Here is a 14,534-nt window from a genome sequence, read left to right as displayed (position 1 = left end):
TTGCCTCAATACGTTCTTGTTACTAACCATCTACACTATAAGACATGTGTTGAGTCACTGATGTGTAGGCAGTGGTCCAAGGGAGCTGACCTAACAGTTTACACTACCGGTTTGGGGTCACTTACAAATGTCCATTCCACTCCATTATAGACAGAATGCAAGCTGATACGAGTGGGTGGCTGATCTTTAATACAGTGTCTACATTGCCCATTATCAGCAACAATTCATCCAGCGGTCCAATGGCGCATTCTGTTTTCTAATCTATCATCGTTTAAAAAAGAAAACTAACTGAGAACCCGTTTGCACTTATGTAAGCACATAATGTGATCTGGAAACTGCTGCCCTGGTTAAAAAACAAAGCAACTGATCTCAGCTGGTATTCTGTCTACAATGGCGTGCAGTGGAAATTTCTAAATAACCCCAGATGTTTGACCGGCAGTGTATGTCTTATGAAAAGGGCAACTTTGGCAATCATAAAGTGTTGTTGTACATCTTACTTATTAATTGAAGGCCCGTGCGTAATTTGTTCATTTACTCATTATTAAAACAAGCAGCCTTCTGTGACAGATCTAAAATGCTGTTGAACCCTGGTCATATGGAGTACAGTAGAGAAGTTACACGCATGCTTAACAAGGTCAGGAGACCAAAAATACAGTTGTAACATCCGACTGTAACCAAGCCTACTACAGTATCAAAATACACTTGGTCCCTGCCACTCTGAGCCTCCAGCAGCCATTCATACTGAGCCGGTCATCTATAAGTGCAATGATAAATATGCCACAGAGCACATGTCAGAGGGATAGAGTGTACGCAGGGTGTGTGAGGTATTCTTAGCACTGTTGACAGTGCAGGCAGAATCCATTCACATCTCTAAATGGTGTCTTGGCTGCAAGACAAGGCCACTCGCTACTGCAAAAGGTATTGGTTTCTGTTTTACTCTGCTTGTTACTATCTCAGATATGCTTTCTTACTATGACCTGTAAGTGATAGCAGATAGGCGTTCTGTAGCATGACATTTTATTAGGAAACTCTGCTACCTAAACAAACTAGGTAGATGACTGTGAAAAAGGCCACACGAAGATTAAAACTAAAAGTGGGCCAATAAGAATCATATTAAACATGCTGAAAGATCAAGTGATGGTAGTGTTTGGAATAATGTTATTCAGGATATCAAATGAGGTTACATTTTGGTAAAGCAACTTTAGGATAGCTACATGCACTGGACTAGGATTGGGACGATGCTTGGGGCAGTGTTTGCATATACATTATGTCCAATTTCCCATTTTTTGGGATCAATAAATATCTATCTATCTATCTATCTATCTATCTATCCTCAACACCCATGGCTGAACGCTGATGAAATCTTCTGCTTCCCTTTGAACATGACAAGCATCATCACTGATCTAAGCTAAATGTGTCCTAGGGAACATTGGCATAGAAGTTTACTATGTAATAATTAAAGAATATGTTGGGCTTGGGAGAGAGTCATTGTTAAAAGTCAATCATCAAAAGGCTTCAGTCTCAGAAAAAGCTCTTTCAAAGTATTCAAGTGTACTACACTTCATGGCATGTTGTTTATCTACATCAGTCAACAACAAGCTGTTCTATCATCTGCCCACTGCTTGTATGGGGCCACTTCAACAGTTGTGGCCTAACTCAGTTCAGTGTTTTTATCCTGCTGAAGCACAGGAGCTGTTAGATGGAGCTGTAGAAGTCGTCCTCCAGGACGTCTGGGTGTTCCTCCCAGAACTGCTCCCTGATCATATCGGCACCCTCCTCCTGCTGAGAGTCACAGCCACGTCCTTCTCCTCTTCGTTCGGGGAGCTTCGTGCATTTGGTGACCGTTTCATCTTCCTGGACACAAAAAATGAGGAATATGATTAATGCAATTAAAGTAACTTGAAAGAATAGTTCAACATTTTGGGAAATATCACTCTCATAACTGACTCTCTAATATAGACAACTACATATTTATAGCCAGGTTAACAAAGCAGTTAATGAACATGCACAGAAGCAATGTCACAAAACATCAAAAGTAATTGTTAAGGGTAACTTTATATTAAGGTACACATTACTGTTGCTAGTCATATTAAACTAGTCGTTTAAAATCATGTATTAAAGCCCTTCATCTGCATGACCATAGTTCATCCATAACCTAATAGTTTTCCCTTGATAATCTTATAAATACTGTTTATCAAGTAAATAAGGAAGTTGTACATGAATGACGATCCTAATATACTTTGCTCAGCATGGGACTTATAAAGTGGTAGTCATTCTCCCTTAAAGATAGAATAGAATAGAATGCCTATTCAATTCTATGTTCATAAGAAGGGGCTTTTAGTCATTTCCCTTTCTAAAGTGAGGTCTGGCTCATTACTAATTCACTTGTAGTTTGACACCTCAAACCCACACAGGCTATATTTTCCTAAAGTTGCCTCACCTTCATTAAATCCATTATAGAACAAAAGTACAACTTGTTAGACTTAAGCCCTGCTAAAGACTCAGTCTACAGATTAAGATGCACAATATTTTTATGAAGTTGTATTGGTACTGTAGGTTGTGATCAGTATACCTTTGGATTGTATGTACAGTGTGGCATGATTATATGCACTTTTAGTCCTGTCAGTAATAATGTTTACCATTCCAAATCCTACACCTAATGACGTAGACTAGGCAGAATACTGATGTTGTAGTCTCTGGTGGTGCTGCCTGGCCTGTCAGTAGATGTGGGATTTAGAGAGATAAATGGATTGGAGAATATTGGCAAGTGTCAGTATTTACGTAAGCATGTCATACAGTGTGATAACATATACGTAGAGATTTAGCTTTAAAATCTTTTAATGCATATGTTTTTGAAATCTATGACATGGTCCATTAATAAAGGAGATCTACCCACTCTTGCTGACTTTGTTCTTCTATCACTAAATGTAAATAGAACTTGTGCATCTCAATAGACCTCCATTTTTAGAATAGGTGTACTTTTCTGCTATGATGGATTAACTAAGTGTACTTGTATGTTTTGCAGCACACCTTTCCCCATAAGAGAGTAGTCTTTCCTTTAGAGGGCAGGTTCAGTTTTGTAGTTGACTTCAAACTCAGAGAGCATGATCTCATTTTTGTTTGCAGCTAATGTTCCCTGTAAGGAGACATGACACAAAGTTTCATATCGATTAAGCAAATGTGTTTGTATACAAATAAATCCGCTCATATGAGATTCCTCACTGAAAAAGTCATCTTACCATCCACACCACCAACAAAACCCTTCAAATGACCACACCACCCACTGGTTCTATTAAGGTTTTGTTGTTTGAATAAGTTAATACATTGATGGTATGATCTATAAAAGGAAGAAAATCTCTTTATAGATATCCAAAATAGATGACATCTAGTCCCATATGCCGAGATTGATATTTTATCAATAGCTTGCCAAGCCATAAGGGTGCATTTTGACTTTATATACATTAGTCTTTCTGAGTATGCAACTTAACATTAGGCCTATTAGTGTACTTCAGGGCATTTTTGTCCCTAAAGAAACGTTTTTAAAGTGATCAAAGTGAACTAGGAAGCATGTTGACCAAACATCCTGCCAGAATTACAATTTTCACAACTCGTCAGCTGTCATTACTTCATTTGAGTTTCCCCTTACAGCCCACCGGAGAATAAAGAGACTTCCAGAGAACAGCTGTGTTAGTCAGTGGCAGTGGCATGTGTTCATCTCCAACTAGAATAAACCAAGAGTAACTAATGTGGTGACCATGTGAATGTGCACAAAAAGAAGGGGTGATTTAAATGTACACATCTGTCACATCTACAACATGCCACTACATTCAGAACCAAGTCTTCTTGGTAACAAATTCAAAATAGTTTAATGATCAAAGTTTACACAAGTACTTTTAAATCACGAACAAAGTTGCAACGATGAGAAAGCTGTGATTAACATTCAAATCACAATAAATCAATCAATACATCTACTGGTTATATTTGCCATGTCAACAGTAGGTCCTCTGACAATTTTAGCCCATCCAGAAGCTTTTTTAATACATCATGGAAGCAAAGTGTATCACAGCACGCTCCAAAATGTAGCAAACTGTCACCAAATGCCATAATACCACAAAGCTAAATGCTATTGCAGTGATGTTGGAAACATAAAAGTAATTTAGTTGACAACAAAGTCCTAATACCATAATATGAACTGACCTGGAGGATTGTGCTGGCCAACAGTCTCTGAACAATCCTTCAAGGCTTGTGTAGTTTAACAACGGTAATCATCCATGAGTGTTGCATCACCTCCATCTACTGGAGAGCGCTGGGGTCGTCACTTGAGACACAAGTAGTTTGTGACAACGGCGTCTCGAAAATATACACACAAACAGAAGAAGACTTACAAATAAACATTTACATTCAAAAACACTTAGTTCAGTTACGAATGATGAAATACAAGTTACAATTCAAACGCACAGACTCAAATACACATTTGTGGATACACACCGATCTGTATTCATTTCTGCATTGGGTTTCACAAGTTGCAAATACTCATGAGACTGTTTTAGCGCCATATGAATCTTTGGTCTGAACTTGCTACTGCACACACACAGTGAGTGATACAGAGTGAAAACATAAGTCAGACCGTGGATCATCGTCATAGCCATCAACTCTTTACTCCTGTTTAACTTCCGACTTTCTGCTTTATTGTAGCTGGATGTGTTATTTGTTGTCAGCAAAAACAATCTATTAATAACTTATCAGAATCGAGCACTGAATTGTTCTGGAGAGAATCGGGATGCATCTAAGAATTGATTATTTTCCCCACACCTACAGAACATAGTCACAGACAACTTAGTCCAGGAAGGTCCCACCGGTGTATCACAGCCGCACGGGAACTGCAGGCCAGGAACCCTGTTCAAGCCGCCACTTCTATGTGTCTCACTAGGTCCGCCAGGGTCTTCAGGCCAAATACGAAACACATGAACTGAACTAGCTACTCAAGTCTTTTGAATCTAAAATGTTAGAAACAACACTTTATTCCTTGAGATCTACATAATGTTTCATTCTGTTAACAATGCATTTAGTTGTGGGACACTCGCAGAGTTCATTTTATGTAAACCAGATCACATTTGCGCTTCAATCAAAAAACTGCTGTCAGTGCAGAAGAACACTGCCGGTCAAACATTTGGGGTCACTTAGAAATTTCCGTTGCACTCCACTCTAGATAGAATACCAGTTGCATTGTTTTTTTTTTTTAACCAGTTTTCAGATTACATTATGTGCTTACATAATTGCAAAATGGTTCTTCAATGTTTTCTCAGTTTTTTAAAATGATGTCAGATTAGTAAACAGAATGGGCCTTTGAAACTCTGGATCAATGGTTGCTGATAATGGGCAATGTAGATATTGTGTTAAAGATCAGCCCCCCCCACTCAGATCAGATGGTATTCTGTATACAACGGAGTGGAATGGAAATAATTGAGTGACCCCAAACTTTTGACACATATCATGTGATTCAAGGTTTTACAGCTAAAGAAGGGGGATGTAGACAGTGGTAGTGTTGAACTGTTTTGATCCTAGTGTTACCGCACTACAAGTGGCTCTCTCACTATTGGCTCCAAAAAAAGTGTGTATCTACAGTTGGAACTCCAGGCATGCAGACACACACTCTCTGTTGAGTTGTGACAAAACAATAAGTTATGGCCAACTGAGACTTTCTTCGGTTGAAAAAATTATTTTAAATGAATATATATTTAGATGAACATCATATTTGTAATCCATGGCTTAATTCAAACTGGAGCAAAACATTATTTGCCTCTCCCTGTTCACTACCGTTCATATTTTTTCCGAAGTAAGGTCCCATGAGGTCCACCAAAAGTTGTTTGACTTCGGTTCTCTATGGGAGAGGAAGAAAAGAGAACAGGAGGAGACAAGGCAAGTAGGAGAGGAAGAGAGGGGAAAAAGGAGGGTAAGAGGATTAACCCACAAACAGACAGACAAACACACAGGAAGAGGAGGAGTCACAAAACAACTTCAGCATTCACGCTTTACGCACTTTATCTTTCACTTCTCTGATTCGTTCTGTTTTGTTGTTTTTGTCTATTTTTTTCACTAGCACTGTCCCTCAGTGGAAATATGCACACATGTCACATGGTACGCTCCAAGGGGTTTGACCCATGGTTGACATAACATGAGCAAGTGGCACAGTAACTGGCCAATGAAACATGATCATTATAGTGGCCTCTAAATTGAACACAAGCAAGCCTCACAGCCAAGGGACAGGATGCATTTCTACACAAAACAAACAAATATTGCATACTTATCCTGACACTTTCCATTTAATATTGCCTAACGTGATAGCAATATTGTTGATAGTTTTATCATGCACCCTACTTTGCAGAATAGGCCATTAAAACAAAGCAGGAAATCAGAAATAAATCGTTTTAGTCGATTTCTTACGCAAAATGCAACTGTAGCAAGCATCTCACCATCGCTAACGTCATCGAAACAACTGACACTTTACAATAAGGTACACAAAAAAATAGGTAGTTTATGATTAGTTACTGTTTTTGTAAGAGTAAGGAATGATTAGTTACTGTTTTTCAGAAGGTAGTTACTGTTTTTTAAATAATTACCCTTTTTCAGAAGGTTAATTACTTGTCCTAACTTATTATTCGGGTTGATAGCTCAACTTAAAAACATACTATGCAAGAATTGTTGCTTTATGTTTGAAAACAGAGTGACTGAAAGAGGATGGAATAATAATAATTTATCCAGTGGTGAAATTACAACTTCCACTCTGTTTTGTTAGAAATCACAACACACAGGCCTGAGATACACACACATGCTCAGGATCTATTCATGCACAAATGATGTCAGAGTGAGTGGGCTGCTAGTGCTGGACCAGCGCCCTGGCTGCACTTAGAAGAAAGGACAACGGTATCTCCCAGTCGGTGAGAGTGTGTTCTCTGCATCTTCATTTGGGTAAGTTCTCTGAAAATGTCTTTAAATGTGTTTATGTTGTCGGCTCTTAAAGCCAAGAAGTGCACCAGACATTGTTGCCTAGCCTGCTAGCTAACCATCCATCAAACTGCTGCTTCTTCGAAAATACTTGATGGCCAACCATTATTGTTGAGATTCTGTTATTCTGTTATTATGCCAGCTTGTCTGTGAAATGAGCTCGCTGTAATGTATTTGTCCCGTACAGTTGTTCTCTACATTAACATTCCCCACTTTGGAGGACACCACAAAGATGCATTGTCCCCTCATGTCCTTAGTCTTTGTTCTGCGACATCCTTTAATGTAATGAGGTTGCAACCTTAAAGCTTTGATTAAATTGATGCGTTTTCATAATCAAATTATTCTATAAACCATCATATGAGATGTTGGAGAACCGCCCGAACTCAAAACCATCTTTTGCGATTAGGCCACAGTGATGTTAAGAAAACAGACGAAGCCAGATTTCAGCTGCAGGCAAAATGCAGGACCCAGCACCAGGAGCAGCCATTCCTGGTCCAGCATCAGCAGTCGCCGTCCCCGGCACAGGAACGTGCCATCTGCACATAGACGAGATGTTATCAACTGTCTTTTGGAGGAAAACAGAAAGCTATAGCCAAAGTAACCGATTACGTAGGATCCCAAAATCGTGGACCAGTTTCAGACACCTCCCATAGCGTCACCTGACAGCAAGCTACCATGACAAATGCCCTTTTTATTCTTAATAACTTGCTGTCACATTGTATGATTTACATTTACTCTTGAACGTATCACCTTGGTGTCCGTGTTTGATGGATGTCAGAATAACTAGAGGGGTCAAAGGTCATATGACGCCACTGACAAGCAACTTAACAATAAAATTAGAGATTTTTCTGGGTTTGAAAATTGTTGGGAACATTTGGGAATGTGTAAGTACACAACTCGACAATATATGTAACATGGCTATATTAATATATATAATATATAATGGGTCATTTTAACACATAAATGTTACAAATTGTACATTTAACCAGTGTGAATAGTAAGAATATATATATGATGTAACACTAACATCCCTTCTCTTCATTGTCGTCAGACTCATCAACCAACCCTTGTAGAACTGGCCCAGGTCTGCCTTGCACCAGCTCTTAATTATGCTGTTATAGTTTTAGACTGCCGGGGGACTTTCTTCCTTTGACACACTGAGCTTCTCTCTCCTCTCCACCTGTGTGCATCTATGTCCCAGAAATGTGTCTAACTAACCTAGCTCTGGGGAGCTTATTCCCCAGAGCCCTGATGTTTTCTGTTGCCCACCAGTTTATTTGAATTAGGGTGGCACCTAAATCATGGTTGCAGCTGTCGGCGTGGTCCTCCTCCATGCCCTGCCACGTCCTGCTACACCCTGCTATTCTTTGCAGTGCCCCGCTACACCCTGCAGTGCCCTGCCACACCCTGCGACACCATGAACTACTACACATACTATTTCTACACATAGTTCCATTATCTTGATTGTGGCCATTGTTGCCACTCTTCATTTCAACCCCAACCTGCCAGGAGCCGTCTGTCTGAGGTTTCTCCCTAAGGAGGAGTTTATCCTTACCAATGTCACACTAAATGCTTGCTCATGGGGGAATTACTAGAATTGTTGGGTCTTTCTAAATTACAGTGTGGGGTCTAGACTTACTCGTTCTGTAAAGTGTCTTGAGATAACTCTTGTTATGATCTGACACCATAAACAAAATTTAATTAATTTGATTTTCTACAGAATTCAGTTGTCTGGTGTAAGTACGCTACTGATTATAGTGTGTATAACAAAATACCTAATGTAAGAACAGAAGTTATTTTCAATGTAATGGATTATTACACATGTATTTTCCACCACAGAACAAAATGAATTCCTTCTGAGGAAATTGTCCATAAGGAGGACAAATACTGTCCCACCTATTGAGACCCTTGTTAAAGTTTTTTTTTCTTTTTTTTTTTTATTCTAAAGATGCCTTGGTTATCGTTTCTGCCATGTTTATTGTCTTGCCTTCTATCTCTATTGATGTATCATTATTAATATTATTACACTTTGAATTACTTGAATTTTTATGATAATACACACAGTCGTTTTTTTCCATGTCTAACAATGTGGTTTTACTCTTCCTTTCTTGTGTGAATTTAATACAAATTAATAGTTATGTATGTATCAAGTCCTCCTCTTGTTCCATTTCCAAAGGACACAAGTACAACTCAAATTTTCCAACTTTGACCAATCAACTGACAACTTTGGTTTTGTCAGTAGATTGGTCTGCCAGTAGATTAGTCAGTAGATTGGTGGTAGATAAGGTTGGAAACCTTTAAAGACAGAACCACAGTTAACATTTTAAACATTTTAAATACATTTTAACTGCCTTAACCACTTAAGCATTACACATGAAATAAAGAAAAATCTTGCAAAGTTGATAAAGTTATAGTATTTAACAGAACCTAACATGAACATTTTACCTTTTCTATCTTACTTTTAACTTTCCAAACTCAAAATGAACAATAATTTAAGCAAAAACCCATTTAACTCAAAATTCATTAATTAGGTCAATGCTGCAATGTGTGTCTTAACCAAGCTACCCAGCGGTTAAACATAAGAAACCACATTTCAAAACATCACATAAGTATAAAATACGTTTCACCAACCATCGGCGTCTTTGGACTGAACTTGGGAGTTAACTTGGAGCGTCTTCTCTCTGCAGTTTGTTTGTCTTAACAGGTGCTCCAAATCAGTGATAATGACTGATCAGGCGCAAAGCAGCCAGTTTGCTGCTGCTGGTGCACTCTGGGAAGTGCAGTTCTGTGAGAGAGCATCGTTCCTGTGATTCAGCTTAACAATATGTCATAGACTGTACATATATCATAGACTGTATATATGTCATAGATTGTATATATACCATAGACTGTATATATACCATAGACTTCATATATATCATAGACTGTATATATATCATAGACTGTATGTATGTCATAGATTGTAAATATACCATAGACTGTATTTATACCATAGACTTCATATATATCACAGACTGTATATATATAATAGACTGTATATATATTACCGGTCTGTGTGTCGGAGGCAGCTGACTTTTTCTTTGTTCCTTTTCTTAATTTCTGTCTGGTTTGTGCGCTCGTGAGGAAAACGTGAGTACATGTGGAGTTTATTGTGTGATACCGTGCAGGACAAATATATTCGTAAGTTTAACTGTATTGTTTCACTATTTAAATCAAAGTTATGGCAGGAGTTGTTATGAACGCCTTACTTTCCTTTCCCTACACTTGTTACAGTCTACTTAGCTAATCATTGCCGTTTGTGTGAAAACCCCGGTTAACATCCCACTTTGTGTGTGCTTTGAGTGATTATATGTTAAAGTTAACTTGTATATGTCACAAGGTTGTAAAAAAACCTTCAGGATCCGCAGGACGGTTTCTTCAATAATTTGTTTTAAAAATCAAACCGGTTCCTTGTACGGATGATTAAAATCCCAGACCTCTCTCATCTTTCTAAGTAGGAGAACTTGCACAACCAGTGGCTGACTAAATACTTTTTGGACCCCCTGCATGCGGCCGGAGGCACGTTTTAGAGGCAAACAATTGGCATATTTGCTGCTATTTGCCAGTTTTTTTTAAATTTGAATGACAGTGTTAGTTGTGTTGTGCAATACAATGCACTTTTTTATTGATCTAATTCCCCCCATGGGAAAGGAGGCTGGGAATACAAACTAAATGCCTCTTATTTATTAGGCATGATGCTTTAGTGAATTATTCACACTGTACAGTAAATGTTGATCCAAGACGTCTTGATTAGACTTGGTCGGAGTAAAAGCTGGTACCTGAGAACTTTAAGCACTTTGGACCAGTTTGTGACAAATAACAGATGTCAATATCTTTTTCTTTTTTTTTTTGCCTCAAAGACGTTAAGGGTCAATTGCAAAAACTACTAATGATATTGATAAAAATGTGTGCTTTAACCAGTTTGACCTGAAATGTAAACCATTGTCGTGTCTCCCTTTGCAGCACATAAACTTATATTAGTCAGTATGATAGTTCCGGTCCTTCCTCTCTCTCTCACATCAATCACTGGTCCGAAGAATCCTCCAAGACATCATTCTTCTCTCATTTGAGTTGTCATTTTATCCCGAGGGCTCTCCGGTGCTTTAACACTATCTGTATTTGTCGTGCCTAGTGTGCAAAGCAGGAAATTCTTTTATTTGAGACTATTTTCAAATTAATTGTTAAACCTTTTCTACCTTGAAGGATTAGAGAAGTGTCAATTGTACAATATCAATATAAAGATAATGTGTGGCTGGACCAGTGTTTCTAACCGCCACCTTTGTTATATGCAAAGCAGAGCGTTATCACATTTTATTTGTGGTCACTACTTATTTATGGCTTTTAAAATCACCCAACAAATGTTTTGTTATAATATATAAACAAAACAAACAACTTATTCACTCTTAACTCTGGATATTAGATCAGACCTCGCCAATTGACTTACTCAATTTAGAATGGAGATTTTTAAAAGATTCCTAAATCTAAGATCATGCCATCAAGTTTAACACATTTTATGTTGAGACACATTTACTCTGCGCGGGATTAGAATTGATATCCCGTTTTCCTTTTGTAAATTCAGTCTGCAATGTGGGCCGTATTCTAATGATGCAGCTTCACAGATTTGAAACTTCAAGAACAGACTCTCATCTTTCTTTGACTAAATCAGGGGAAGGCTCTTAGCTCACGTATAATACTTTTACAGTTAAGTGAAAGAGTCAACTGAGAGTCAAATCTGTGGTTTAGGATGAATGCAACAAAAGAGGTGCAAACAACTTAAGATGGGCCATCAGACAGAGCAAGTCCTTACGTTCTTTTACATCAAATGTGACCCTCACATAGACAGCTGAAAATATATACTCTGTCTCCCCCCACATTACTCAGTACTACTCTGGCAGGTCTGAGGACATAAGCAATAGGAACAAATAGTGCTGCAGATGCGTTGTTAGAGATGTCAAAGAGTGGTGGAATTAAAGATTCAGTTGTACAGTGCCTCTCTAGAATGAACTCAAGATTCAGACATAAGAAGTCCAATATATTCTTAAACTTCTCGCCGCCAAGCTGTTCTGAGAGCACTGTTCTAAGATAGCCAAGATCGACTCCATTGCGTACACGGAGTAGATGATGAAACCTACATCATGTTTTAAACAAAACAAAAACCTTTACTACCTTACAGCTTTGTAAAAATGATCATACATGACATTTAAATTACAAACAGGATATATCATAGGACACTGACATTTATCTTTTTCTCTAGAGGATTTACTGCCAAAACACAGTAGAATAATATATTATAGAGAGAATGACTGAGATACAGCCAGTCCAGACGGCCCTCCGTTGTCAAGGAAACCCAGTGACTTTGGTGCAAAGCTCTACTGCTGGCCTTCTTTCTTCTCGCCCTCTGATGAGCTTGATCCTCCGCCACTGCCGCCGTCCCTCTCTGCTGCCATCTGCAGGAACATGTTGAACATCAGACATGAAGCTGCTGAGTCCCAGATTCCCCGTAACGTAACATTTGTCCAGGTCCTATCTCCTGACCAATCGGCTATCCTAACCTTTACCACTCAAAGTCAAATGCTTAACCCCAACCAATAGGCGGGGCTTCGGCGGAAAAATAGGGACGAGATTAAAAAAAAGAAACTACCCTTTAAAGAGCAGCTCACTGCAAACGGACCAATCAACTGATGGCTCAGCTGCTTGACAAAATGTCCGCATTATCCACAGAGAAGTTTAAATTTGAATACTTAAACACAATGGTGTAAAGAAAGTGCTTTTAACAGACCACGTGATCGTTCCTAAAGTTTCAGCCCTTATGAATAAAACCGATTTACCTTGATCCAGTTCCAAATCAAAAAGTTTTCTACAGGAAGATTCCTCGATAACAATCAGGGAATGAAGGACCTGGAATAGGTTTTGCGTCATATTTTCTCAGTGGGAGTGTTCCTACCTTCTTGTAGGCCATTTCGAAGAGTTTGAGTGAGGCCTGCTGCAGGCTGGTGGCCGCCTGCTTGATGTTCTCTCCCGTTTCAGAGTCCTTGTTGGCCAGAAGATCCCTGACCTTTGAGATCTCCTCCTTGAGCTTGGTGCACTGAGAGGAAACCTCAATGAATAAAGCACCCACAACAACACTACAAATAATAGGGCTGCAAATGATCCAAAAAGTCATTAATTGCAGCCCTAAATAGCAGCGCAGACATTTTTAGGTGATATTGTTACCACACATCTCAATCAATTCTTTCATGAACCAAGAGTTAGCACAACTGGAAATTGATTTTTCACATGCATTTATATATAAAAAAGAAAAAAGGGTGAGTTTTACCTCTTCAGCAGGAAGCTGGTCCTTGAACTCCTCCATCTTGGATTCGGTGTCATGGACGATGCCTTCGGCCATGTTGACGGCCTCCACGCGGTCCTGTGCACCAGAAAACAAGCGTTAGAGGGAGAAACTCAGACTTAAGCCATGAGGCAATGTGCTGCCATGCTTCACCTTTCTCCTTCGGTCCTCCTCTGCATACTTCTCGGCATTCTTGATCATGTTCTCGATGTCGTCTTTGCTGAGCCCTCCTGATGACTGGATCACAACTGAGAAGAGTCCACAGAGACACTCAAAAACTCAAGATAACACAGACATCAAGCCAGGGTCCTAAAAGACTGCTTGAAAACCAATTACAATAATACACCTTTAAATTAAAGCCACATATTCAGCGCTTTGTTACTGGAACAAGATTTGACCATTCTAACATAACCAATCAGAGAGCTAGTTTCCATGCAATGCTTTGCGTCGTTTTACCCAACCAGAGGCTAAGAGGCTTTGCAAATCAACTTCAGAAGGGCGCCCGGATAGCTCAGTTGGTAGAGCGGGCGCCCATATGTAGAGGTTTACTCCTCGACACAGCGGGCCCGGGTTTGCCTCAGACCTGCGGCCCTTTGTCCTGTCAATAAAGGCCATAAAATGCTCCAAATATTATCTTTAAAAAAATCCATCAACTACTGAAGTGGAACAGTACGGCAGCAAGGAAATGGATTTTAAAATGAGAAAAGGAATTGACCTTTAAAATGACTCATAAAAAAACTACCCTTAATACAATTATTAATTACACTGCATTTCCAATCTAGATCTATTCAGGTTTATTTAGGATGGACCACAAATTATATATTTATGATTTTGAAGTCTCATTTTAAAAAATTGTTTTACAGTTTCTCTATTTATTAATAGATTATTGGATTTGAAAACCGATTTTTTAATTCCTGTTTTTAGTGTACAATTAGATATTATAGAAATGCCAGTGGAGGAGCCCTACAGCTCCTTGTGTTAACATTCAGCAGGACACCTACTCTGCTGCTCTCGGCCTGTCCCCTTGTCCTTGGCCGAGACGTGAACGATGCCGTTGGCGTCAATGTCAAAGGTGACCTCAACCTGAGGGACGCCGCGGGGGGCAGGGGGGATTCCCACCAGAGTGAACTGACCCAGCACCTTGTTGTCTGCTGCCATC

At 39.1% G+C, this 14,534-nt stretch overlaps 1 protein-coding gene and 1 long non-coding RNA gene across 2 annotated transcripts in view; one reads left to right on the top strand and one right to left on the bottom strand.

Annotated features, from left to right (window-relative positions):
• The first annotated feature begins 5,739 nt into the window (after positions 1 to 5,739).
• Positions 5,740 to 12,650, top strand: LOC117951549. The gene is made up of 3 exons (XR_004658200.1): positions 5,740 to 5,865; positions 7,793 to 7,796; positions 12,637 to 12,650. It is a non-coding gene; the product is annotated as an uncharacterized LOC117951549 (long non-coding RNA).
• The window catches only part of hspa9 (heat shock protein 9), an 11,908-nt gene continuing 9,150 nt past the window's right edge, over positions 11,777 to 14,534 (bottom strand). Inside the window, exons 12-16 of the mRNA XM_034883261.1 lie at positions 14,377 to 14,534; positions 13,529 to 13,623; positions 13,361 to 13,453; positions 12,989 to 13,129; positions 11,777 to 12,491 (exon numbers count right to left, since the gene is read on the bottom strand). The exon at positions 14,377 to 14,534 is cut by the window's right edge and continues 65 nt beyond it. Of these exons, the coding sequence (XP_034739152.1) occupies positions 12,414 to 12,491; positions 12,989 to 13,129; positions 13,361 to 13,453; positions 13,529 to 13,623; positions 14,377 to 14,534 (565 nt within the window). The 3' untranslated portion in view covers positions 11,777 to 12,413. The remainder of the gene's footprint in view (positions 12,492 to 12,988; positions 13,130 to 13,360; positions 13,454 to 13,528; positions 13,624 to 14,376) is intronic.

This window comes from Etheostoma cragini, chromosome 10 (genome assembly GCF_013103735.1).
Source record: "Etheostoma cragini isolate CJK2018 chromosome 10, CSU_Ecrag_1.0, whole genome shotgun sequence".
Taxonomy (NCBI): Eukaryota; Metazoa; Chordata; class Actinopteri; order Perciformes; family Percidae; genus Etheostoma; species Etheostoma cragini.
The sequence above is the reverse complement of the archived record's forward strand: the minus strand, read 5'-3'. Positions and strand labels throughout refer to the sequence as shown.